Here is a 23,805-nt window from a genome sequence, read left to right as displayed (position 1 = left end):
TTCATGTTGAAATCTCAATAAGGCGGAGCCGCCGATAAGACGGGCAGCCAGTACCTGGCGAAATTCTTTCGTGGTTGTGCTTCGGTGCATCATTCTTTGGCGCCCGGCAACGGTAGTGTATATCGTAACTCCAAAACTCATCTCCATGAATATGGGTAATGCCATCATAGACTTTGAAGAGTAAGGTGCGAAATGCCTGATCAGAAATCCCAGTGGCCCCTGTGCTTTATGTGCTTGTGTAACTTCCTCCAACAACGAATCCATTCAACGTCTTATAGTAGAATAGACATGGCGTTGTAGGGAAGCTCTGTTTGTTTGGTTATTGTTCAAACACACCATTGGGTAGAACTCAAGCTGACTTCCCAGTAGGAGCTCTGTTTTTATTCACTGCGTCCTCAGTTCTGGCAGTGTGTGTGTGTGATGGACGGAGATCCTTGCAAATTGCCTACTTTGACTGCAGGGGGACATGACAATGCTTATTATTGTACAGCTATAGCAGGATGATGAATCAATCAATCAACAGTGACTGTGCATGTTAGTTATGTCATGCTGGAGCAAGTCTGCAAGGCTTATTGTCCATGCAGCAGGGCTTAGTGCGCATGCAGCGGGGCATCTTGACTGCCAGCTTGAGGCCTTGTGCAGTTTGACTTGTGCCAAGCACTTGGGTGCACGGGCCATAAGAGCCATTGTGTGGTTTGAATTGTGCCTAGCACTTGGGTATACGGGCCATATCTGCACAAGATCCACTGTATAGTTTGACGTGTGCTTAGCACTTGGGTGTACGGGCCATAACTGCACAAGAGCCATTGTGTATTGCCTGCCAGTAGGCACCAGCGGGTACCTGGCCAAAAGGAGACACTCCAGCCAATGGCTTCTTTGCAAGATGGATGACTCCGTGGGAATTTGGTCATTTTTTGGCCGGAAATGAAACTCCATGTTCGCATATTTTGGGCTAGAATGCTGCTTTCGTGTGTGCGTGTGTGTGTGTGTGCGTGAGTGCGTAGATCTACGTGAGTTTGCTGTTTTGGTCACCATTGATAACGTGGAAGCAAGTCCTGCTTGTTCATGACGCATGCATAGGCCGTGTACTGCCGGCCGGTGTGAGTCAAATTCTATGTTTACAAGCATGTGTGGCAGAAATGAGGCCGCGAGGGGGGGGGGGGGTATGCAAAGAGGACCTGGTCCTTATTTACTTGATGCGGCATCATGCATGCTGAAGAGGTGCATTACTTCATCCAGCGAAGTCTTGATGTTGTGTTCTGTTCATGGTGATCTTGCCTGTGGTGTCTCTCTCTCCATACAGGAGTGCAGCGTAGTGTGTTTGTCTGTGTTTGTGTGTACTCCATGTATGGAGAACAATCACTGTGGAATTCCAGAGTGTAGAACCGGAGCGATAAGCAGTTGGTGTAACGATGGGAAACATGTGTGTTTTGTGTCGTGAGTGGCTTACCATGTGCGGATGTGTGTGTGTGTGTATGTCATTGTGTCCACTCCAAAACTCCGCCTGAACATACATGGCGAAAGCATGTTAATGGTGATTTGTCTTGATGACAAACCAGCGCTGAAGAAGAGGAAGAAATGGTGTTGGCTGTTGGGACATCGAATAGGGACATGGAAAAAGTCAATAACATTCCATCATAGACAATGCTATAATTGGTCCGAATGGAAATGTTTGTGTTCGAGATCAGGTATGACCATACACTACAGTGACGTTTCCCTGTAACATGCCTCAAAGGGACGGTGAAAATCAGGTCGTCATAGCCAATGTACTGTGCTCTATAGTCAAGGTCAAGTGACTGGGAAAGGATGTTCAGGACCCTCGAAAACATCATGGCTTTATATCCAATGCCAAATGTACAGTTTGTCCTATCCAGCGTACTTTAAGTTAGATGGTTTCGCTATGTATTAACTATAGCAGTCATGTGACCTTGGATAGAGCACCTCGCCGGTTATAGATAAGGCTGTGCAGAGTTGTGTAGCTCTTGTTAACACATTGTACGAAACCTTCCCTCTACAAATAATGTCTTCTGTCAATGACATCGTTAGAAATACAGATGTCAGGTACGTGTACACTGCAATACTAAGTAGTACAACACAGTAGATTATGTTGAGAGTTTGGCTAGTGCATGCGGTCTGCCTGTGAACTCCTATAGGGTGTTGTGACAAGGAGTTCTTATAGGAGGCTTAGTTGATTAGCTGGGTGTGACAACGGCACAAAGGCGCAGCGGAGTGTATATGCTCTCAGCACATTATCATCACGCCGTGCCATGTCACGGCTCTTTACAGCGTGTTTCTGTGTTTGTCGCACGTTTGGAGAGACTTCATGATGATGTAGATGCTGTACAGACGTACACGCATGCTCCTGTCTATCTGTATCACTATGTACCTGGTGGAAACACACATCTCTTCTTGCTTCCCTTCACCCTCCCCCCCCCCCTCCCTCTCTCTCTCTCTATCTCTCTCTCTCTCTCTCTCTCTCTCTCTCTCTCTCACTCTCTCTCTCTCTTTCACTCTCTCTTCCTCTCTTTCTCTTTCTCCTGTCTGTCTGTCTCCCTCTCTTACTGACTCTCTTTCTTTCTTTCCCTCTCTCTCTCTCTCTCTCTCTCTCTCTCTCTCTCTCTCTCTCTCTCTCTCTCTCTCTCTCTCTCTCTCTCTCTCTCTCTCTCTCTCTCTCTCTCTCTCTCTCTCTCTCTCTCTCTCTCTCTCTCTCTCTCTCTCTCTCTCTCTCTCTCTCTCTCTCTCTCTCTCTCTCTCTCTCTCTCTCTCTCTCTCACACACACACACAACCTTTGTCTACATTATCTCTTCTTTGTTCACTTGCTGCCGTCCACACAATTCTCGCACAAGACACAGACATTTTTTTTCGATTTCCATTAGTATAAGTATACGTTATATTCAAGCAGTTGTCTCAAAGAATATTAATATTCTACGTCACATACAAGATGTTCAATCAAGAGGCAGCATTTGTTGCGCACTGGAGAAGTATATAATAATATTCTGGTACAATACTGAAAGAAAGGATCTCAGATGTCCAGAAAAGGTGTGATTGATTGTGAAGGCTGGCGAGTTTGTGTTTCATCAACCCGACAACTTTCGGTGATAGTTGTCGATACCAGCTCGGTATGGACCTCTGAATAGTTAGGTATTTCTGCAGCATTGTCATAAAGAAAACTTGGAAATGTGGAGTATGCGTGTACAGTGGGCACAGTGGGGAGAGGTGAATAGTTCAAATTATTGTCCTGAAGATGCTCAGAGCTTGGTTGACTTGTCCCTGTCACCCACCGGGATGCTGGAGGCGAGCAGCGACTCCTGGCCCAGCACACGACGCAGCGGCCTCCCAGCGGTTGACACGGCGGCTCGCTGATCGCGCTTCAGCTGCACGGGCGTGCAGCGTCTCAGTATGACGGACTTTCTCGGCGGCGTTCCCTCGCCGCTGCTGCCGTGTGCGCTGGCGTCGATGCTAACGCTCACGGAGAGCATGCGTTCCGATAGCGTACCGCTGCCGGACACGGGTAGCGACTTGACGGAGCAGCTGCGGTTGCGGCTCACGGGGCACATGCGCTCGAGCGTGTTCGACGCCGACGACCAGTCGCCTTCGAGGCTCTCGCCGAGCATGCTGTCCTGCGAACCGTGCCGTGCCGGCATGCACAGCAGACTGTCGTTGTCGAAGACGAACAGGTCCTGCTCGGACGAGTAGGAGCGCGGCAGGTGCCGTTGTCGCACGAACGTTGGCTTCATGCAGAGGTACGGCGATGGTGGGCAGCTGGCTGTGACCGGAGTGTACAAGTCGTCATTGCTGGTCTGCTGCTCATAGTTGTTTGCTGGCAGGGAGTTCAGACTATTCATTGATATGTACTCCTCTTGTGAGGCTTCCCTGCGAACCGCACGCTGTGTCACGGTCGTCAGTTGCGTCTTGCGGCTCCTTATCATTGGCTTTGTTGGAGTTGTGGTCTGGGGTTTTTGGCTGCTGGAGGCTTTAGTTGATTCTTGTTCATCTTCCTCGCGGTGTGTTTCCACGCGTGATATGGACGCGTACTGCCGTGGTGTGCTTGGAGAAAGAGAGAAGGACACTAGCTGGTCCTCCAGCAGTTTGTGCTGCCTGGCGCTGCCGGCTGCTTCGTCCAACTCGCCAAGGTCGCTCGCCAGCCTCTCCCGACCGTCGTCATCCGGGCTTGCAGCTCTCTTCTTCTCGCAGTTCAGTATGACTACCGAGTATGGCTGCGGAATGCTTTTGTTCACGATGATTCCGTGTGCGGTTGGCTTTACTAGTGCGACGGGTCTTGGAGATGGGACAGGTTTGTTGGCGGTGAAACACTGATTTCTGGTAGACGTGGCAGAAATATTTCTGTTGCACGTCGCTTCTGCGGCCGATGAGTTTGACTTCCTGTGAGCCAGCGGAAGCGCCGGGAGACCTGTTGCCTTGCTGGCAGTCCTCTGCGGTACGACGGGAGGCAAGCGTGCCGTGCAGACGCCGAGCGATGCCAGGCTCTGGCAGCGCTGACTGCTGAGCCTCTGTGGTACCTCGGGTACGTCCGTTTCCGTGCTGCTCTCCTCCGGATCACTGGTCGGTGTGCATGCCAGTGGATGCCTGCGTGGTGGAATCGGTGGATGTTCGCCACTTTCCTCTCCGGTGCTGTCGTCGTGCGCCTCATCAGCTTCACAGGGGACGGCTTTGCTCGCTTGTCTAGTACTGCAGGGTTTTGAGACAGTGGAGTAAACCGGGCACTTGGCTACCGGCTGTGATCTGCTCTCGTGCTCCTCGTTATGCAGCTCTTTGGCACTCTCATCACGGGGACTATCAAGTTCTATGGTCGGTGTGAATCCGTGTCCGACTTGTGTGAACGTAATCTTCACCGTTGAGTACGGGTCGAAGCTCGACTGCCGATTGCACTGGCTGTCGTCGTCATTGCACGGAATCCTGTCTGCTTTCTCCGCAGTGCCTTGCGTTAGCGGTGCTGTCTCCATGGCTGCGTTGTTGCAGTGGTCTTGTTGAATGTGATCTGTTACGGTGGTGCTGGTCGGATGAGCAGCCCGTCTAAAGCGGCTTCTGTACGGCTTGGAGATGAGGTCCTGAAGCGTCATTCTGGACCACAAGACTTGCTTCTTCTTCTTGGGATGCAACACCTGCAAGCGCACAGAACAATCAGACGTGAACGCAAAGAAGCATCGTCATCAGTCAATGCTAAACTACACAGCAATTGTGGATGATAATAATTGTGCAGTCAGCATACGAACTGTATTTGTACCTGAGGCATTGCTGCAAGTTCTCCTAGGTGAAGATGAGCACAAACACTGGGCTGTCCACTCTGCACTCGTATACGAGCCAGTGTCAGCACATCAACAGAAAAAAAACTGGCAGCAATTATGCAAAGTGTCGCGAATGCATGCCAGCCGCCACAGTCACGTTGCAGGGTAGGAGTGGGGAAATGGTACATGCGCCAATCAACGCACTCAGGCGATCTGGTGTGGTCGCATTGGTTCCCGTCAGTTTTATCACGGGATACTTTCTAGCATATCTACAAGCCAGGCTGCATGACCTTCAGCCTGGTAGCAAGCTTTGAGAAATCTCCCCTGGTAGTTTGACACTGGTATAGAGTTCATCACAGCAAGCAGCAACAGCAGCAGCATATCATTGGTTTGTGTGTTGAATAAAACCGCCTTTGCTAGCAGCAGCACCAACCATCAGCCTCAACACCAGCAACAACAGCCGTAGCATTGCTAGTAGCGTTACTTGATTCGCCGTTGCACTTTTCCTGGGGTATACATTTCCTACTGCTGCTTCCCAGTGCTCAGAAGAACTCCTTACCTGGCAGATTGCAGCACTGGTAGCATACACCGGAAGTGTGCCGGGAGCATGTACCTTGCTCGCTTGACCGAGGTGTGAGCGGAACTACACGATGCTCTGTCGCCTTTGCTTCTGCTGAAACACGCCAGTTGACCCGGGGACACGGGGAACCAGCAATCATGAGCTGTGAATGAGTTCTTCTCTTTGGTAGTTCACACCTAGAATATGTATTTCTACAGCCCTTGCTCCAGGCGCTATCATGCAAACTTGGTGGTAAGGAAGCACAGTGGTCTATCCTGATAAACTGCTACTTCAAGGTCAGTATTTGCTGAACTTGCACTGCAGGAGGGGAGCTTTGAAAATGGTCTACAACTGTCACCCTCCCGGGGTATATGTATCCCACGGCGGCTGTTGGTGTGTGCTTGGTGTACTGCCGAGCTGTGGACATGTGTCACTGGCATGTCTAGGCACCAAAGCATGCAGCGGGCTAGTGAGCAGCAGCAGGAGGAGCAGCAGCAGGAGCAGGAGGGTGGCTAGAGAAAGATCGGCAATACGTCGACCGGGATCACCAGACCTGCATGGGCAGTACCCAGCTCAAGTGGCTGTGTGTCGGCTTCCTGCTGTGTTGCTGGATCAGCTCGAGATGTATGGTCACTTATCTCAGTGATGATGATGCTGGCACTGGGAAGTACTAGTATACTGGCAGTGGCTGACTGCCTGCTGCGGGTTGCTCCGATTCATTGTGGCACTGAATGTGAAGACAAGTGCCTCTAAGTGGCCTGCGACTTACAGAATGAAGTGCACTGCTTGGCCAGCCAGCCTTCTCCCGGGCCAACCTTCCCAAGAGAATCCATACATAGCCACGTGCATTACTGGTATACTATGCCTGAGTGCATGCATGGCATACTGCATGCACTCAGTCATAGCACTATGCATGCATGGCACACTACACGCACACTGATAGCACTGTGCATGCACACTGCATGCACAGTGCTGCTATCATCCCAAAGACTACTACTAGTGGTTGAGTGGTGTATGTTAGGTGTGTATTTTGTATCTCCTTGCTTCTGAGTTATGGCCCTTGAGTGATTGATGGTCACCCCTAGCTATAATCTAGCCCTAGCTCTAGCCCCTAGCCTGGTCTAGGCTAAGAGTGGGTCAGGAGTGCTGCTGACGGCTGTTTAGTGTTTGACAGGTTCAGCCACCCACCACTGGCCTGGCCACTGACCACCATCACCACCTCCACCAACACGGTACACCTAGGTTACACAATCGTCATACTTCTCCTGGATTGTCCTTGTTGGTCTGTTGTTCCATACTTCTCCTGTGAAAATTTGTGGACAGCTGAGCACTCCGCAATGTATCTGTTGGTTACTGGTGCTGCTGAGGGGAAACCAAGGTGAAGAAGTTGGACGGGTGTTGCGGACTACAATCATATTCCTCTGTACTTGTACCAAGTACTGCCTTGTGGATGTGTGGCGATCCTGTGCCGAACCTGCCATGCAGTTGCCAATGCCTTCAAGCAGCATTCTTGATCACAAGTTACCTATGAATAGATGTGTTTGCCTTTGGGATTGGTACATATGATAGAGCTGAACCCAAGGGATGTACTCCTTTGGCCTGCTACTGTATATAGGACAATGCATTTAACCAGCTGTATTGGTGTAGTGTGTGTGTGTGTTGTACATGTACATGTATATGTGTGTATGTAACTGTGTACTACCATAATGCATGCATGAGGGCTTGCTGTGCACTCTCCATTGTGCGAGTGACACGGTTCCTTGCATGGGGGTCAAGATGCTGCTGCTGGCGGTGGTGGTGGGGGTGGTGGTGGTACTGGGTGTCCTGTATTCCACGGTACCATGCTGTTACCCCATCCACTGCATTCACGCATACATACACACATGCCTGCTGATACCCCATGCACTGCATTCTCACATACATACATACATGCCAACAACATTGAGTAGCTATGTGGCCAATGCGTACGAGTACATGTATGTGATGCAACACAACCCTATGTGGCAGTGTGGGTAGGCAAGAAGAATGGCATGAAGTATGGAATCAAGCAAGAGTACGAGTGTGAGATCGCCTAATCACAGCCCGCCGCGCGAAGCGCGAAGGGCTGTGATGCAGGCTGATCGAGCACGAGTACGAGTGTTTTGATTGCATTTCTGACATGCACCCACGCTTGAAAATCATATCGAACTTGTAAATACTTCGCAAAGGGCTGTGATTGGCTGATAGAACATGAACACGACTGTTTTGATTGGATTTCTGACAAGAACGCGCACTTCGATCTTCCTATCGCGCTTGAAAGCACGACTCTCAGCCTTCTCGAGCCCGAGTCGAGTAAAAAAAAAGCGAGCTTGATCAGTGAATCAAAGCCCTAGTGGAGCGAGCTTTGATCGTAAAATCAAAGCCCGCCTGGGCGGGCTTTGATGGGAAAATCAAAGCCCGCTCCACTAAATATGGAGTTCTACTTCTTGTAGCATGCTTTGATCGCCTCATCTAGGCCCTGCTAGGTGCAATGCGATTGGTCATCTCCGTGCCTACAGTCTTGTGACATGTCAGAAGGACAAATCAATAGGCATCAATGCCTAAGTAGAATGATAAGCTCTGTGACGCTGTGTATATTTATCCTCCACCGCAAGAGCATATAGAAGTCCTGTTATGTTTGTGGCAGATCCAGGGCCTGGTTGGACATAGCCATGTGTGCTTGCATCTTCCAGTGGGTTTGTGTTGAAATGTTTTGATTCCTTGTTCACATGGGTCTGTGTTAAAATGTGTTGTTGCTTTGTTTACATGGCACTGTAGATAAATGTGTATGTCCGACATCTCTGTGCCTGGTGGTCAGGCTACATTGATGTCATCATGTAGGCCTTTGCGTACGCGGTGTAGCCACTGCTTCAAAACACACACCAGTGCTGGCCTGGTTCCTGGACTGTTGCTCTGCCATCTGTATTCGCTGTTAGGATGTGTTTCCTGCTGTGCGCACTGTGCACTCTAAAAGAGTGGTCTTGTTGACACCAGAGTGTGTGATGAACATGCCCAATGAAGCAAGTAAGGTCCTGAGCACACGCACACACAAGCGGCACACGCACAACAGAACTGGTCAAGCACCCTGCAGCCATGTGTTTCCCTGCCTTGTCTTGACATGATCTCTTACCCTTAACAGAGCTTACCTCTGTAAGCTGAAGCTTTTAGTGGTAAGGGCTTTAGACAAAAGGACAGACACAAAACCCAACAAAGACTAGCTGTCATTATGTAGTGCTGTCTTTACAAGGGTAATCTTGAACCAAATTTGCTATGCGTAGATACAGCACCTTATGCGAACAGATGTCGAGGGATGTGGATTATGAAGAGCTCCTCGCTATTCTAAAACTTCTTCGCCCCTACACTGAGCTCTCGACCGACGCATCTTGCGTACACCACAACCACCATAGCAAGGACACTTTTGATGGAAATAGTGGAATGGCAGAGGACTCTCCCACAAAAAAAGGCACAATACATCAAGCGATAATACTCATAAAAAGGACACACTTCAGGCTCATTACAAACATCTTGAAAGTTTTCGTCTTCACAAGTATACTTTCAAGCCTTCTCATCAGGTGAAATACAGGCAAGGGAAAAGGAACAGGAACAGTGGATTAAATACAGTAAGAAGGTGGTAAAACAGCGCAAAAAGAAAGAAAGAAAGAAAGAAGATAGCTAAAGTAAACAGCGAAAATTGCAACAATGACACAAAGGTGCAAATGCGAGAAAACTCAATAAAAAAACTCTTCTTTCTTTCTTTCTTTCTTTTTGCGCTGTTTTACCACCTTCTTACTGTATTTAATCCACTGTTCCTGTTCCTTTTCCCTTGCCTGTATTTCACCTGATGAGAAGGCTTGAAAGTATACTTGTGAAGACGAAAACTTTCAAGATGTTTGTAATGAGCCTGAAGTGTGTCCTTTTTATGAGTATTATCGCATTTTTGTCTCAGAGGAAACTGAATACATCAAGCATGCTCTCTATTAATATAAACTTGCTTGAAAGCGCCACGCCATGGCCAGTTCAGACGCGGACGTGTTTCAGCTAAGTGTTAAGCTAGGAGCGTAGAATCCATCAGTACATGTGCATCATCAGTAGTATGCCTCTATGTTAGCACTGCTGGTACATTATCTGGTTCAATTGGTGGGCTGTTGTTCATAGCTTGTTCCCCAAACTTTCTTGTCTTCCATGACCACTACAAGTTACTGTCGTTATGGGTCTTCTGGGAATATTGGCATCGTAACAATTATAGTAAGCAGCAGCACTCGGCCCTTGAAAATTCCGCGCAACGGTGGTGGTGGTGGTGGTGAAGTGGACGCAGAATCGTAACAATTGTCACATCTAGTGCACGGGGGTTGCTTTGCTTTGGCAAACCATAGGCATAGCTGTAGCATTAGCTATGCATAATGTCAGTATTTGTGTGTGCTTGGGACGCACGTGCCCAGTTCGTGGCAGTGACGAAGTACTATTTTACATACAAGTACATGCTTAAGATAGGTATGAGACACCTGGTGATGTAATGTTCTTTGTGGAAAGTGTACTGCGTCATGCTTGGCTACTCCTATTGTAGGGATCCTGCAGTGTATCCTTTGCTTTAATACACACGATATTGATAGCAGTTGTGCATGAAGAGAGTACTCGTACTCAATATGCACCCTGGCAGGGAGCCTGGTTCACAAACTAACTGTGAGCCTGATGCATAAGGCGACTCCGAGCCTGATGCACAAATACACCGAGACTCGGAACTGTCTGAGGAGTGAGGTGTGAAAACGCAGAGGCATAGCTCGGAACTATTCTCAATCCTTTGTTACATCCTAGTAGTGCGTGTCCTTTGATCAAAGTTGAGCATTCAGGCACGAGTTCTGAAATTCAGACAACAGTTGTAACCATGCTGTAGCCATGCTGTCTCCATACAATTATTTGTATTTTGGTCTATCCGTGGCTGTCAGTAACAGTCTGTCAATGAAGAAATCCTGGTTTGTCACTCTCAATGATAGGCACAGTTGGCTGTGCATGCCTGGGATTCAGTCTGGTTTCATGTGCACCCATTGTACTCTAGTGTGTGAGCTTGGCGTAGGGGTTGGGCTGAGTAAAGTTGGCAACTGTGTCCTGGTCAGTCCATATCACCAGCTTTGCCACTGTGTGTATGTTCCCACCCCCTAGCCTGGGATTGACAGCTATGGATAGGATCACCAAATGGCGGGCCCAGCCATTTAGTGATCCTATCCATAGCTGTCAATCACTCCTGTCACTGTACATACATGTGTGTGCTTAGTCCACATCAATGCTCATTCATATTGTGTGAGTGCTTCTTAATCCTCACTCTCTTGCCTAGCCATTTACATATTACTCCAGCCTCAACACTTTCCTTAACGTTTACATACTTTCTTGAGATTCATACTCACTTGCCTAGCCAGTTACATTATTACTCCAGCCTCAACACTTTCCCTACCCTTTAGGATGAGTGTAGAGAGGGAGGGGAGCAGTGTGCAAGTAGTGGTTGAAATAGATTGCTAGCTACTGTACTGATCAACGCCGAAAGATGGAGGGATGGAGGGATGGATATTGCCGCCTTGGATCCGATCAGCTCGCACAGTTGCTCATGGATGCTCGGCCTGAGCTGTGATGGGCTATGGGGACCTGAGCTGTGACGGGCTATGGGGACCTGAGCTGTGACGGGCTATGGGCTCCGTATAGGTATGCATGTACATGTAGGTGCGTGCCTAGTTAAACCAGGTCTAAATCAGGTCTAAATCAGGTCTAAATCAGGTCAAGTGGCACACACTGCAGTGCCCTATTACTTGTGATGCGTTGGACATGATATTTCTATCTCAGTTGGTGCAGTCCATCTTACTTAGCACGACAGTTGTTCTTAGCTGCCGGCTCATCTCGTTCAACCTGCCACAGACAGGAGATATTATTTTTGGTGGGCAGTACTGCTCCTAGCCAGAGGGATGTCCACCATTCAAGACTTCCTGCACTCACAGTCACAGTGGTGCCGCAGTGAATCATGTCTCTACTATCTATGCGTGTGTGTGTGTGTGTGTGTGTGTGTGTGGTGTTGGCGGCACGGCGGCCTTCCTTCAAAAAGGCCCGGCGTAGATCAATTAATTAGCATTGTGCTAGTGGTGTCATGTAACTTGTGTGTAGTAGTTCTGGCTCCTGTGCTCTGTGTGCTCTGTGTACAGTGTAGCTAGATGAAGAGTTAGTATTGTACAACGCATGTACATGTATGTACAGTGTGAAGAGATCTGACAATGTGGTATCGAAACAGCTAGCTGTCAGGAGATGTGTAACAAAATTGTGCTGTATGTGAATATAAATGTATGAAATCCTGTGATGGTGATTTCTGAGTACACGCTTCCCAGTTGTACATTACTTCTGTGTCCTGCTGCATACCCGCATTCTAATTCAGGGTTGGGCCGGCCGTACTAACAACGTTTACCTTCCCTTCAAAGGCACAATAGTTTTACTCACTGTTACTCAGGCTAACTGGAATGTTCTGCAGCCATTCCGACTCACAGGGCGGCCACTATGTTCTTCTGTGAATGTAATGGAATTATTTCTTCTCCTGTGCAAATCGAATCCTGGCGTCTTCTTCCCCGGGCCAGGATCACCAGCATGCAGTTGTCTCTTTGTCTGTGTGTTAATTTGATAACCTCTGGACCCCTAGCTCTGGCTTTTGGTGTGGTAGAGCCAGTTAAAAATGTGCTGTTGTTTACTATAGAGTAAAACCTGTTAAGGTGACCACTCTGATACAGCGACCACGTGTCCTAGAGGATCACTGCAGCCAGGACCAAAGGATACGATTTCCAGTCAAATGTCCCTGGATAAGGAGACCACCTGTACACAGAGACCACATCGTGAAAGTCCCATGAGTGGTCGTCTTGGACAGGTTTCACTGCAGTTCATTGTGATTGGTTGGGCCAGTGAATCTGAGCTCCACTGATGACACATTGCAAGGTCTCATAAGCGACCTGTCTGGAGACTGTGCAACCTCTGCATAGTGCATACACAGCTAAGCCTGTTGTCGTGAATACTGCATCACGTGCTCTATCCTTTTGATTTGGAGAGGACTTGCTGAGGTTATGCGATAACGTCAAATCCGCCATATATAGGAGCCAGTTGGGGTGGCAAAATGCCCAAAGCGGGTACAGAAACCCCTTATATAGAAGAATTTGGGGTGGCAAACGTACTGTATGACGTGTATCGCATAACCTCTTGGAGCAATGTGTATACAGAGGATGACAGTACAGTGGTTTTCAATATACTAGTAGTGTACTAGTAGTACCTCCCAGGTGACGTAAACATGTGTACTTTTTAACTAAGGTGCTTTGCATGTATGTCCAGGGTCAAATGACTGGCAAAGCGCAATTCAGGCTCCTTATTAAATAAGAAAAGTGCTTTCCATATAATTTATATCCCGCAGTATGTTATGCCCAGGGACTAGAGTGTGTTATACTGAAGACCAGTGGATCAGCTTAGCTCTTGGTGCGCAGCAACCAAACCCGTTGGCCTTGCTGTGCATGGCTCCCACTAAAAAGCCTAGCTTCCGGTCTCCATGCTGGCTCCTTGCTAGCACACTTCCTGGATGGCGCTTACTGCTCACTTCCCCACAATTTCCAGCGCTGCTCAGGATCACGCCATCAAGGATCAAAAAGAAGCCGATGTGGAGAAAGTGGCAATTTAGAAAGTGTCCACGGGAGTAACATGCTCCACAGACTCTCTCAAACCTGGGCATGGTGAATCACACATCTTGCAGGTGGACTGCACGAGATTGAGGAAATTGGTCCGCAACCACGTCTGGGTGCAGACATTCATTCTCTTTCCCCGGACTGGATCTGATGTATTATTCCAGCGATGGATTCTTCGTGTACTGATTGATGGGTGCTCAGGAAAGAAGTCCAGGCAAGGCTTTTGGAGTTTTGCTCCATTACATGGACCATGGGCACTGTATTCCCGTGGGCATTTTTCTCCTGTATGTTTCTGGGAGACTGCTGACTGAAGGACGTAGTGGCATTCCTGCAGATGCGGAAACTCAGCCTAGTCGAAATAATTGAGTGTCACGGAACCGGAAAAAAAAGAAGTTTTGCTGACTGGTATTCATCACATGTGGCTAGGGAAAAATGTCTCTGTTGATACTGGATATGTATGAAGTTCTCACGGAAAGAAATTGCCCAAGCTCCGTGCAACCTTTGAATCAGAACCTTAGCCACACACAGCACAGGGCTGAGCCTAGTGGTGCTAAGCACAGCCTCATAGCCAGGTGCTGGGAGCCTGTGGTGTCTGCTCTGTGTTGAGTAACTGTTGGTGAATGGTTGATTTCGGCAACTGCATGCAGCCAGCGCAGTGTCACGGCATGCACCTGTGATTATCTGAATCAGACCTTCAGCCACAGTACACGGATGAGTCCTGGTGGTGCTGTGCCCAACCTGACAGCCACCATTGGTTTTGGGAGCCTGTAGTGTCTCCTCTGGGTACAGTTATTAGTTGAAAGAGTTAATTTTGGCAACTGCATGCAGTGAGTCCACGTGCACCTGCGATTATCTGGACAGATTCAGCATGTATTGCAGCACTGAGCTTGGTTCCCCTAGACTGCTCCATGGCCAAATGTCTTCTACTCCTTGATGAGGGAACCTGGCACATCACATGAGGAAGTCTTTAGGGCTTGGCTTGAACTAGCAAAATTATTAATTGATTATCTTCAAGACCACTAGGTAATCTATGATCTGACCCCATCAAGCACTTTTGCCAGTCTTGCCAGTCTTGGGCTGCAATGAGTCTAACCTTGAGTGGGTACTTACTCCGCCTTGGGGGCAGGTGTTCACCGGAGCAAGCTGGGTACAGGACTATCAGCATAGTGCTTATGCCGGGCTTATGCACTGAGTCATTTTCTTTGCTGTCATCATGAGAGCCTGCAGTCTACAGTCTGCAGTCTGTACAGGATCATTCTATGGTCTCAGGGCTGCAGCGTCTTCTGATGATTGATTTTCAGCATGAAACTAGTGAGTAGAGACATTTAACCACTTTTGTTCCACGGGATTTTCGTTTGTACTAAGCTCTGCACACCGTGTATTGAGCACTGTGACCAAGGTTCTTCTATGGTCTCAGCCTAGTGTCTACTGCAAATCTGTTCTTTGGTCTTGCCTATTTATCATTATAATACTAGTAGTCTGTACAGGACCAATCTAATAAGGCCTGAACCGCATAGTGCACACACTGCCTACACTGGCTACAGGGCCCTTCTGTGGTATCAGCGTAGTATCTACTACTACTACTAGTATGCAGACTATATCAGTTTGGTCTCAATACATACATGTAATCATTGCCTGTGCATTGATATGCATCTGATAACCTGTGCAGGGCCCTGCTAAGGTCTCAGTACGATGTCCATGCAGACTACTCGAATTGCAGAAAATATTCGGTGCTCAATATTTTCGGTATGAAGGCAAAAGGCCAGGTTAATTGAACTGAAAATTTAGATACAGAGAAGCTCTTCCCTATTGGATTATGCAAGTTAGTGTTTTTTCGGTGTATTGAAATTTTAGGTATGAAACAGATGCACCGAAAGTACCGAAAATAAAAGTACACCGAAAATTTGTGAAATCACGGTAGTTCTTGGGTCCCAGTAGCCTGTTTACCTTTTGGCCCATGTGCAGGATCCTTCTAGGGTTCTAGTAAAGTGGATGCACACTGCATAGCTGTACAGCCTACGCTAGACTGGCATGTAGCAAGAGTAAAAATACTGCAATTTCAGAAATTTTCGGTGTACATTTATTTTCGGTACTTTCGGTGCATATGCTTCATACCTACTCGAAATAAAATTTCAATACACCGAAAAAACACTCACACACATAATCCAATAGGGAACAGCTTCTCCATACCTAAATTTCTGTTCACCTATCCTGGCCCTTTGGCCCTGATACCGAAAATATTGAGCACCTAAAATTTCTGAAATTCGAGTATGCTCCCAGGCCAAAGGGAACGTATGCACTGTTGCCTGTGCTAGCTACTGTAAAAGCCATTATTCTAACGTGACGCATATAACGATTTCCTAAAATTGACTGTTTTACGTGTACCAAAGGTAACGATTCTCACTCATTCTCAACGCTCAATAGCAACAGTATTGTATCGATTTCTGTATAACGATTTTCTTTTTTAACGACAGGTTTCTCCTCGTTAACTCGTTAGAGTTAGCACTTCGTTATAAATAAATATGGCTTTTACAGTATACACGGTCCTTTGTCCTCACCTGATTAGCAAGTACAAGTAGTTCATGCTGATCGCATGAGTCGTGTCACATGATCAGTGTGGCAGAATACAGTACAGGGCATGCTAGCCTCAGGGCGCTACCATGTATGGAATTGGGGAGTGGATGGATTGAAATAAAATTATGAAAACGTGAACAAGAATAATATTCATACTGATCAGTGCTTCAAGGGTTCCACGTGGCCTGGGAGCGTACAAGCCAGTGAATTGATCATGAAACGATTTCCAATGTGCAATGCAGGTGGGGATAATAACTTGAATGCAATTTGCATATGGAGTGGCCAATGATAGCCCTGGCTGGAAGATAACATCGAGTAGCTAATTAGTTGTTTAGTGTGCCTTGTCAGAGCATGATGTATCCATTACATGCATTGTACCACAGTACGCTGACAAGTGAAAGGGTTATGTAATTCACAGAGAAGAGAGGCATGCTGCTGAGAGTCATACATCAGTGCTGGACCATGTGTAGAATCCACGTGTTGTGTGTTGTTGATTCTTGGTTGGCCATGATAGCTGATGGTGCAGTGGGTGTTTTTGTGCATCATTCTCACCACCGGCGATGACAGCTAGATGCTCCCTGGATCCAGGACCTTTTTAGAACTGAGAAGGCAAGCTTGCTCTGTTCTGAGACCCTCTCTTTCCCAATGGCTACACAGATGTGGAGTTACTACGGTTGCATTGGCGTAGCAGTGCAGCTTGAAGCAGGGACCCCATGCCTGTCTGGCCATGTGGTATTCTATGAGCTTGAACAGTTGGGGGGATCATGGAGGAGAAAAGAGATGTGACAGTCAGGACAGTTGGCAGGATCAAATTTAAAAAAATATCTGCAGAGAACCTGTACGCCAGGTGTACCACATGCAATCACATTCTGGTGTGTGACTGACTTCATCTCAGGAGCCGGACTGAGTACAATACTAGGTATGATGCTGCGCATTCACCTACGCTACAGCAGGGCATGATGGCATGATGGCATGCATGTGTTCCAGTACTGGAGGGGGATGGGCAGGACGTGTGCACCTGTTACCCTACTCAGCTTTGTGCTCCCCCGCGCGCTAGCGCTCTCTGTGAGGCTGTCTGGAGAGTTGGTTTGCACCAGATTGGAAAGCTATTCCGGAAGAGAGCTCTGACATGGAAACCGACTTTCTTTGCTCTTTGACTGTGAGATAGCCCTCTGGCGGGAAGCCACAAGTATGGGGATAGGTAATCGCATTCAAGTGGCAAATAGATACTAAATTAAATCCAGTTCAAGTCTTCTTGTACAAAGTGAAGAGAGGGCCAATGGCCATACAATGGAAAATGGGTTAGTACTGGTTGATCTGTGTGCAAGTAGTCGTATTGGTTTTTGTGCAGCCTAGTAAGTTGATGACCTCACACACTATCAATGGGCACTGAACATGACTACTAGGCTGTGTTGCACGTGCAGAGAGGGGCTCAGATTATTTATCTAGGAACGTTCTCCCAGCTGCCAGCTCCCTGCTCCATGTCAGCCCCATTCTGCGGATAACGACTGGGCGTTGTACCGCAGAAGGAGGTGATTTGATTAGCGCGTGTAACAGACAAGAGAGATGACTGTGTCCTGGTTGGTCATGACCGACTCATGGATGGTGGTGGTGGTGATATCGCTACTCCATGAGGTGTTGTTCTTGGCTCATGCTAGGGGGGCTTCTCGGCATGTCTTTGCTCGCTGTGTGATGTTTCCCCCCTCCTTGGCAAGGTTTGTACTGCGACAGGTGTTAATGACACACTGAGCTAGTTCCGCAAATACTCTTTCTTGTGGTAAGGGCACTGAAAACGAGAAGACATGCCACGCTAAGAGCTACTACTTATTTCTCTGATGCATGGTCTTATCTCTGAAATCCGTTACCCAATTGGTCTACATACTGATATCCATTTCCGCCAATACCTTTCCTTGTGATGTCACCATGTGCAAATAGCTGCAGGGAGGTTGCGTGTTGTTGAGGTTTGTGATTGAATTTATGCCTCCAACTTGCAAGTTGTTGACTGCTAGGGAAGCGCTGGGCAGTGCTGGGTTGCTCAGTAGGTGAATGCTGGGTTGCTGGTAGGTCTTCCTCTCCCTCTCCCTTTTCTCGTTTTTTTCATGCCATATTGGTACATCTAGTTCACTCATGATGAAGCCGAGACCTCAGGTCGGTCGAGTGCTCTAGGTCTCATCACCCTTTTGCTCCTCAATTCTAACCAGATAGGAGCTCAGGGGCACTCCTGGAAACGGACCACATGTCACCTGATCTGACATGGTTATAATTATAGTGAGCTTTCACAAGAAACTGCTAGCCAGCTTGTGTGTTTTGGCCCCCTTGACCCAACTCCTGCCTGAGCCGCTCCTTGGTTACCTAGCCAAGTTGTGTCTCGATGCGTGTGCGTGTGTTGGATCAAATTCTCCTTTACTTCAGCCGAAGACTAACATCAAACCTCCTCTTGGGAGGAGTGAATGGGAGTTTTTTCAGTGTAGTGCAATGAGATACATCTCGAATGGAGAGCCAAGGATACATTTATAAAGAAAGAAAGAAAAAGGACCAAGGAACTACAAGTACCGTCGGTCAGTGTCGTGCAATGTTATCGCATGAGCTGATTGTTTAGTAACTGGTGGTGTTAGTGGACAGTATAGCGTAACTTGTAGTTCCTTGGTCCTTTCTCTTTCTTTATAAATGAGATACGTGCATAGGGAGGTGTGGTGCTGGCAGGGTCAGAACCTTGACGGGCACAGTGTTCATGGCTCTGCGGCCTGATGTGCGCCATTGCAGCACAGTGACATCACAGTACAGATTATAGGGATAGAGCATGTCTGATTTTGAGTGGACTGGCCATTGAGTGGTACCACATGCACACACATTCACACACGTGCACACGCACATGCCGCACACACACGCGGCACGTACGCACACACACACACATACATACACACACACACGCGCGCGCATACGTGCGCATGCGCAGATTTAACTGCACAATGGAGAAGTTTCAACGTCACCGTAATCAAACCAACTGGCAGGTCGTCCTTTCTGCACAGCCACCAAAGCAATCATAACGCTGGTCCCTGTGCCATGACAGTCACTAATTGTGGGCGGTTGACAAGTGCTTCAGTACTGACTTAACCTGTACTGTGCTTATCACCAGTCTGGCATAAACAAAGGTGTGTTGACGTGTTGTTGATATCGCCAGAGACAGTACTGTGACATTTAAAAATTTGCCACAGAAGCAAGACTAGTCTTATAGAAAAGAAAAAGGACCAAGGAAGTACAAGTTATGCTATGATGTCCATTAACACCACCAGTCACACCAATCCTTGGTCCTTTCCTACAGAATCTGATTTATCCTTAGCTTTCCATCCGAGTCCATTCTAGAAGCAATACTCTGCATGTTTCGGTCTTCTGCTGATGGTACTGGATTTGCTTTATAACGAGGGGGAATGTTCCGTTAGCTGCCACGTGCCAATTTTGTTGTAACTTGGATTCGACGCCTGATACCCCTGCCCTTCTTTTCCGGTTTCGTAGCTTGTAACTCCCCGTACGAGCTTTTCCTGGTTTGCAAATGGTGGTCTAGTGCTTTAACTTGGCGTGTGTGTGTGTGTGTGTGTGTGTGTGTGTGTGTGTGTGTGTGTGTGTGTGTGTGTGTGTGTGTGTGTGTGTGCGTGCGGCATGTGCATATGTGCGCATGTGTGTGCATGTGTGTGCATGTCTGTGTGACAGCCAGTATGCTTAACATTGTATATGTATGGGTGCATCTGTTCGCAAGTGTTTGTTTGTGTGAGTACATGGCTCCTACTGTTCAGTTAAACGTGAGGATTAATGGCATGAAAGAAAATCCCACTGTACAGTTTAGCAGAACCGCTTAACATGAAAGAAAATCCCCGAGTGCAGGTTTCACATACGGTAATGAATCTCTCACAATGTCTATGCAGCAATGTGCATGCGTGCATGTTATCAGTGTCATGAGTTTGGTATGGAGTTACGCCGTGAGCATGCTAAAATGTTCCGTCATGGGCATGGTATAGAGTTACGTGGCGAGCTTCTTGACTGTGTGTCACTATTTTGCATGACACTCGTGTTGTTCGTTTCCTGAAGATTTGCCTTGCCCGAAAATTCGGATCAGCGTATTACTTTTCATTGGTTGGTGTAGACCTAGAGAGTGTATAAGAGAGTACTGTGTGGATGTGACAGTGTGGTTATAGTGGAGTCAGGTCACAGTGAGAAGTGGTGGTGTTTTGTTGTTGTGTTTTCAGTGTCACGACAACCACTACTAACTGGTATAGTATGATGTGTACCTGACGATAGTGAGCGTTTGTGTGTGTGTGCATGGAAATTGGAAATGGCCCAGTGGATATACCTTAGGCTGCACGGACGAGAGCTGCCCAGGCCTCACCACCACTGCCGTTTCTGTGCTGCCTCCTCTATACAGTCATACGCATGTACGATGTATATGTGCACGTTCACATGTCTGAAGGTTTGTGGTTTTCAATAAAAGAATAAAAAAACGAACTTAGAAGTTGCGACTTCGGCGGTAATAGTCATGAAGTCGTGGCAGTCGTGAGTCAGTCAAGTGTCAAGTTCGGCAACAAGCGTGTGTTCCTAGTTGAAACAATCAACTTCAAGAATAAAAAAATAAAATACACACAAGGGACACCGGGGAAAGTGTACATACATGTACATGTAGTATAGTGCCTACACTGGGTATTGTGTTTTGTGTGTCAGGCAATGTCCGCTGGGGCCTGCATTTCTGATGACCACAACAAAAGTGGCGTAATCAGCCAAGTGCATCCATCGTTCTTGTTGTGAGGTGTGTGTACTGCGATACTTCCTGGTGCGTTTTGGGACAAATGTGACACGAGGGTATGGGATTTCAAAACATTGCCTCTCGAGTCTCTCTCTCTCGCGTTCTGTGTTTGTAACGGTCTGCTGTCAATTTATAATGGCTGTATACTATACACCCGTAGTACGTATGCACCTATATAGTACACTGTATGTGTTCATGGTAAACTCTGCGCATACTCACACTGTCACGGTCTTCTTTTGAAGCACGGAAACGCTGTTCTGTGCCAGCAGGAATCCTTCAGCTCCATGATTTTTGGGGCAAACTGACGCTGATGAGAGTCCTGTGTTTTAGTATTCGTGACTACTCTCGAGGGCCTTTTGTCAGTGGTGTTTTGAAACGGTGCTGACAGTCGAGTAATGGCGCCTCGTTTGTGCTCTGGCGTGATGTGCGATGTTTGGGGTTTGTTGATAGCATGATTTTGTCGTTTCTTAGCTAATGCAGACAAATTTCATTGGAGTTTTAAACGCAGGGGCCTTATGTCTGTCAGATATGAATTGGCGGCGGCGGCGGGGTGTTGGATGTTATTTCAATGTACTCGTATCATGCGGCCATCGCTCATATTGCTCGTTTTGCTGACACTATGCGTTCTGTGATTGTATGCACATTTCTCTATACACAGCCGACAGCAACGGGACTGCTGCGTCCAAGTCTGCCATGGGACCTGCTGCAGCGGCGGCGGAGGCAGCGGCAGCAATGCGCTCGTCTGCCGATCGCTTCCACCGCCAGCAGCAGCAGCAGCAGGGGAGGTGGCAGAACGGCGAGGCCACCGTGCCAGCGGCAGGAATGGACACGTCTGATTCCGAACTCTGGCTTTGTAGTGGTGACAATCACACTGCCAATGTCACCGTGCTCACCTACACAGGACACGGCTCCAAGTGGGAGGTAAGATCCCCTGTGTGTGAAGGACCATCTGCCTTTGGCCTCCCCAGGCGCGTGCTCGGCGATGGGCACGGGGGGCACGTGCACCCCCCAAAAATTTTCAATCTGGGTAATTGCAATTGTAATGTATGCAAATATGCTCTAAAATTCAAGAAAGGTTGCAAACAAATTGCAGAAAATTGCCGGGGGGGAGGGGCCGCGGGGGGGACTCTCCTCGGCTCCCGTGCACCCCCCTAGTTGGGGAGCCGAGCACGCCCCTGCTCCCGGTACCCATTGTATCTTTTTTCTGAAGACGCAACCTACTCGTAAGAAAAGGGGAGAGAAGTAGCAGGAAAACACAACAATGGGAAGAGTAGGGGCTCCAAGAAGGAACCTGTGCTGGTGAGGCAAGCCAACAAAGTGTGCTTACATAGAAACAGTTTGGCAAACTGGTGATCTCCTTATCCAAAGCAGGGTTCTAGCCAAAGGGGGGTAGGGGGGGGGGGGGGGGGGGCGCAGCGCCCCCCCCCCCCCCCCCCCCCCTGTGAAATATTGCCGCACCCCCCCCCCCCCCTACTCATTTTCCGATTTTCGTGTTTTTCATGCATAGATGGTTCGTAAAGGCACATTTGTCTGGGGTGAAGTCAGGGATTCGCCCCATACGTTGCATTTGGCGTGGCAAGACAATATTGGAAAGTGGAAAAATGGGATATAGGGTAACTGTTTCCCATGCCCCCCCCCCCCCCCTTGACCTGGCTAGAACCCTGCAAAGTCATTTGACTGGAAATGGCATCCTTTGGTCCTCATCGTTGTAGTGGTCTTCTGGGACAGGTGGTCTCAGTATCAGAGCGGTCGCCTTGAAAGGTTGCTGCTATATAATTCTATTTTTTTTCAAAGACCACTTCAATGCCAAACATGAGCTGCGGCTGGGGAAGCACACACACACAACATGAATCGTGGCAGTGGTGGTGAGGCTTAAGGAGCTCCACCAACATGGGGTCTCGACTTCATGGCCACCCAGGCACACCGTGGGCAGGTTGGGAGAGAGATTATACTGTGTTTAATAGTAACCTAAACGTGTGCTGTCTTGTTGGTGTTCTGTTTTCTCGCTTGCATGCAGGATATCCTTACCATGAGCTGTTGTGTCTATGCCATCATCTCCGTACGCGACATAATGTGGCTGGGCATGCTGGACGGTAGCATCATGTTTGTGGACGCGGCCACACGCCAGCCGCTGGCTCGCGAGTGGCTGTGCCGCGATCGCCCCGTGCTCAGCATGCTACACGTGCCCGAGTACCAGAGAGTCTACGTAGCCTTGGTGAGTACACAGCGCCCAGGGGCATAGTTGGTCCCCCGTTTAGTGGGTGCCCGGCCGCATATGTGTATGATGGCTGGTGCATGTCATTCATGGTCATTATGTGCATGCTGAACCTAGGTCGAAGTGTTTAGGGCGTACACGTGGTCATACCACTTCTCACTGCCCTGTGACGCAACTGACATGTATGGACATTATTGTCCTTTCTATCTTTCATCTTCCGCAGGGCAATGGCATTGTGATTGCGTACCACGACCAGCCTCTGTTCCTGGCCAGTCTGCCCGCATCGCCGGACGTTGGCAGTGCAGGAAGCACAGCTACTCTGCTATCCAGACATGGAATGCAGAGATCCTCGACTAAATCAGCTGTCGGCAGCGTCTACTCGATGCAAGAAAGGTACGTCTCATCTGCTAGAAGTGCCGGAGGCTATGCGGCATTGGGAACACACAAAGCACTCTGCGCGCCTCAGCGTCGTGCCACTTTATTCATGTCGTATTTCTCTGGCCGAATCTGTACTATTGAGTATCACCGGCACCACTACACTGCACTCTCAGCCGACTAGACCATACTGCCTGCGCACTACCATCACCACTGCGAGGACACTTCCGTAGACGATATTGATAACTGTTATTCCTTCAGACAGCGGTTTCGCTAATACATAGCTCATCAGTAGTGGTGGAGGTGATACTCAACATGTTCTTCAATGGCCGAGAGC

At 48.3% G+C, this 23,805-nt stretch overlaps 2 protein-coding genes across 3 annotated transcripts in view; one reads left to right on the top strand and one right to left on the bottom strand.

Moving 5' to 3' along the window:
- Positions 1–23,805, top strand: part of LOC135829884 (leucine-rich repeat serine/threonine-protein kinase 1-like) — a 65,268-nt gene that overhangs the window by 35,079 nt on the left and 6,384 nt on the right. For both annotated transcript variants that reach the window (XM_065342268.1, XM_065342267.1), the window contains exons 36-38: positions 21,537–21,799; positions 22,896–23,093; positions 23,317–23,486. In XM_065342268.1, the coding sequence (XP_065198340.1) occupies positions 21,537–21,799; positions 22,896–23,093; positions 23,317–23,486 (631 nt within the window). The remainder of the gene's footprint in view (positions 1–21,536; positions 21,800–22,895; positions 23,094–23,316; positions 23,487–23,805) is intronic.
- On the bottom strand, positions 2,874–6,170 carry LOC135829886 (uncharacterized). The gene is made up of 2 exons (XM_065342269.1): positions 5,807–6,170; positions 2,874–5,124 (listed from the first exon to the last, which is right to left on the bottom strand). The coding sequence occupies exon 2, from the start codon at positions 5,080–5,082 to the stop codon at positions 3,250–3,252; it is 1,833 nt and encodes a 610-aa protein (XP_065198341.1). The 5' UTR covers positions 5,083–5,124; positions 5,807–6,170; the 3' UTR covers positions 2,874–3,249.

Source organism: Sycon ciliatum, chromosome 13 (assembly GCF_964019385.1).
Source record: "Sycon ciliatum chromosome 13, ocSycCili1.1, whole genome shotgun sequence".
NCBI classification, from domain to species: Eukaryota; Metazoa; Porifera; class Calcarea; order Leucosolenida; family Sycettidae; genus Sycon; species Sycon ciliatum.
The sequence above is the reverse complement of the archived record's forward strand: the minus strand, read 5'-3'. Positions and strand labels throughout refer to the sequence as shown.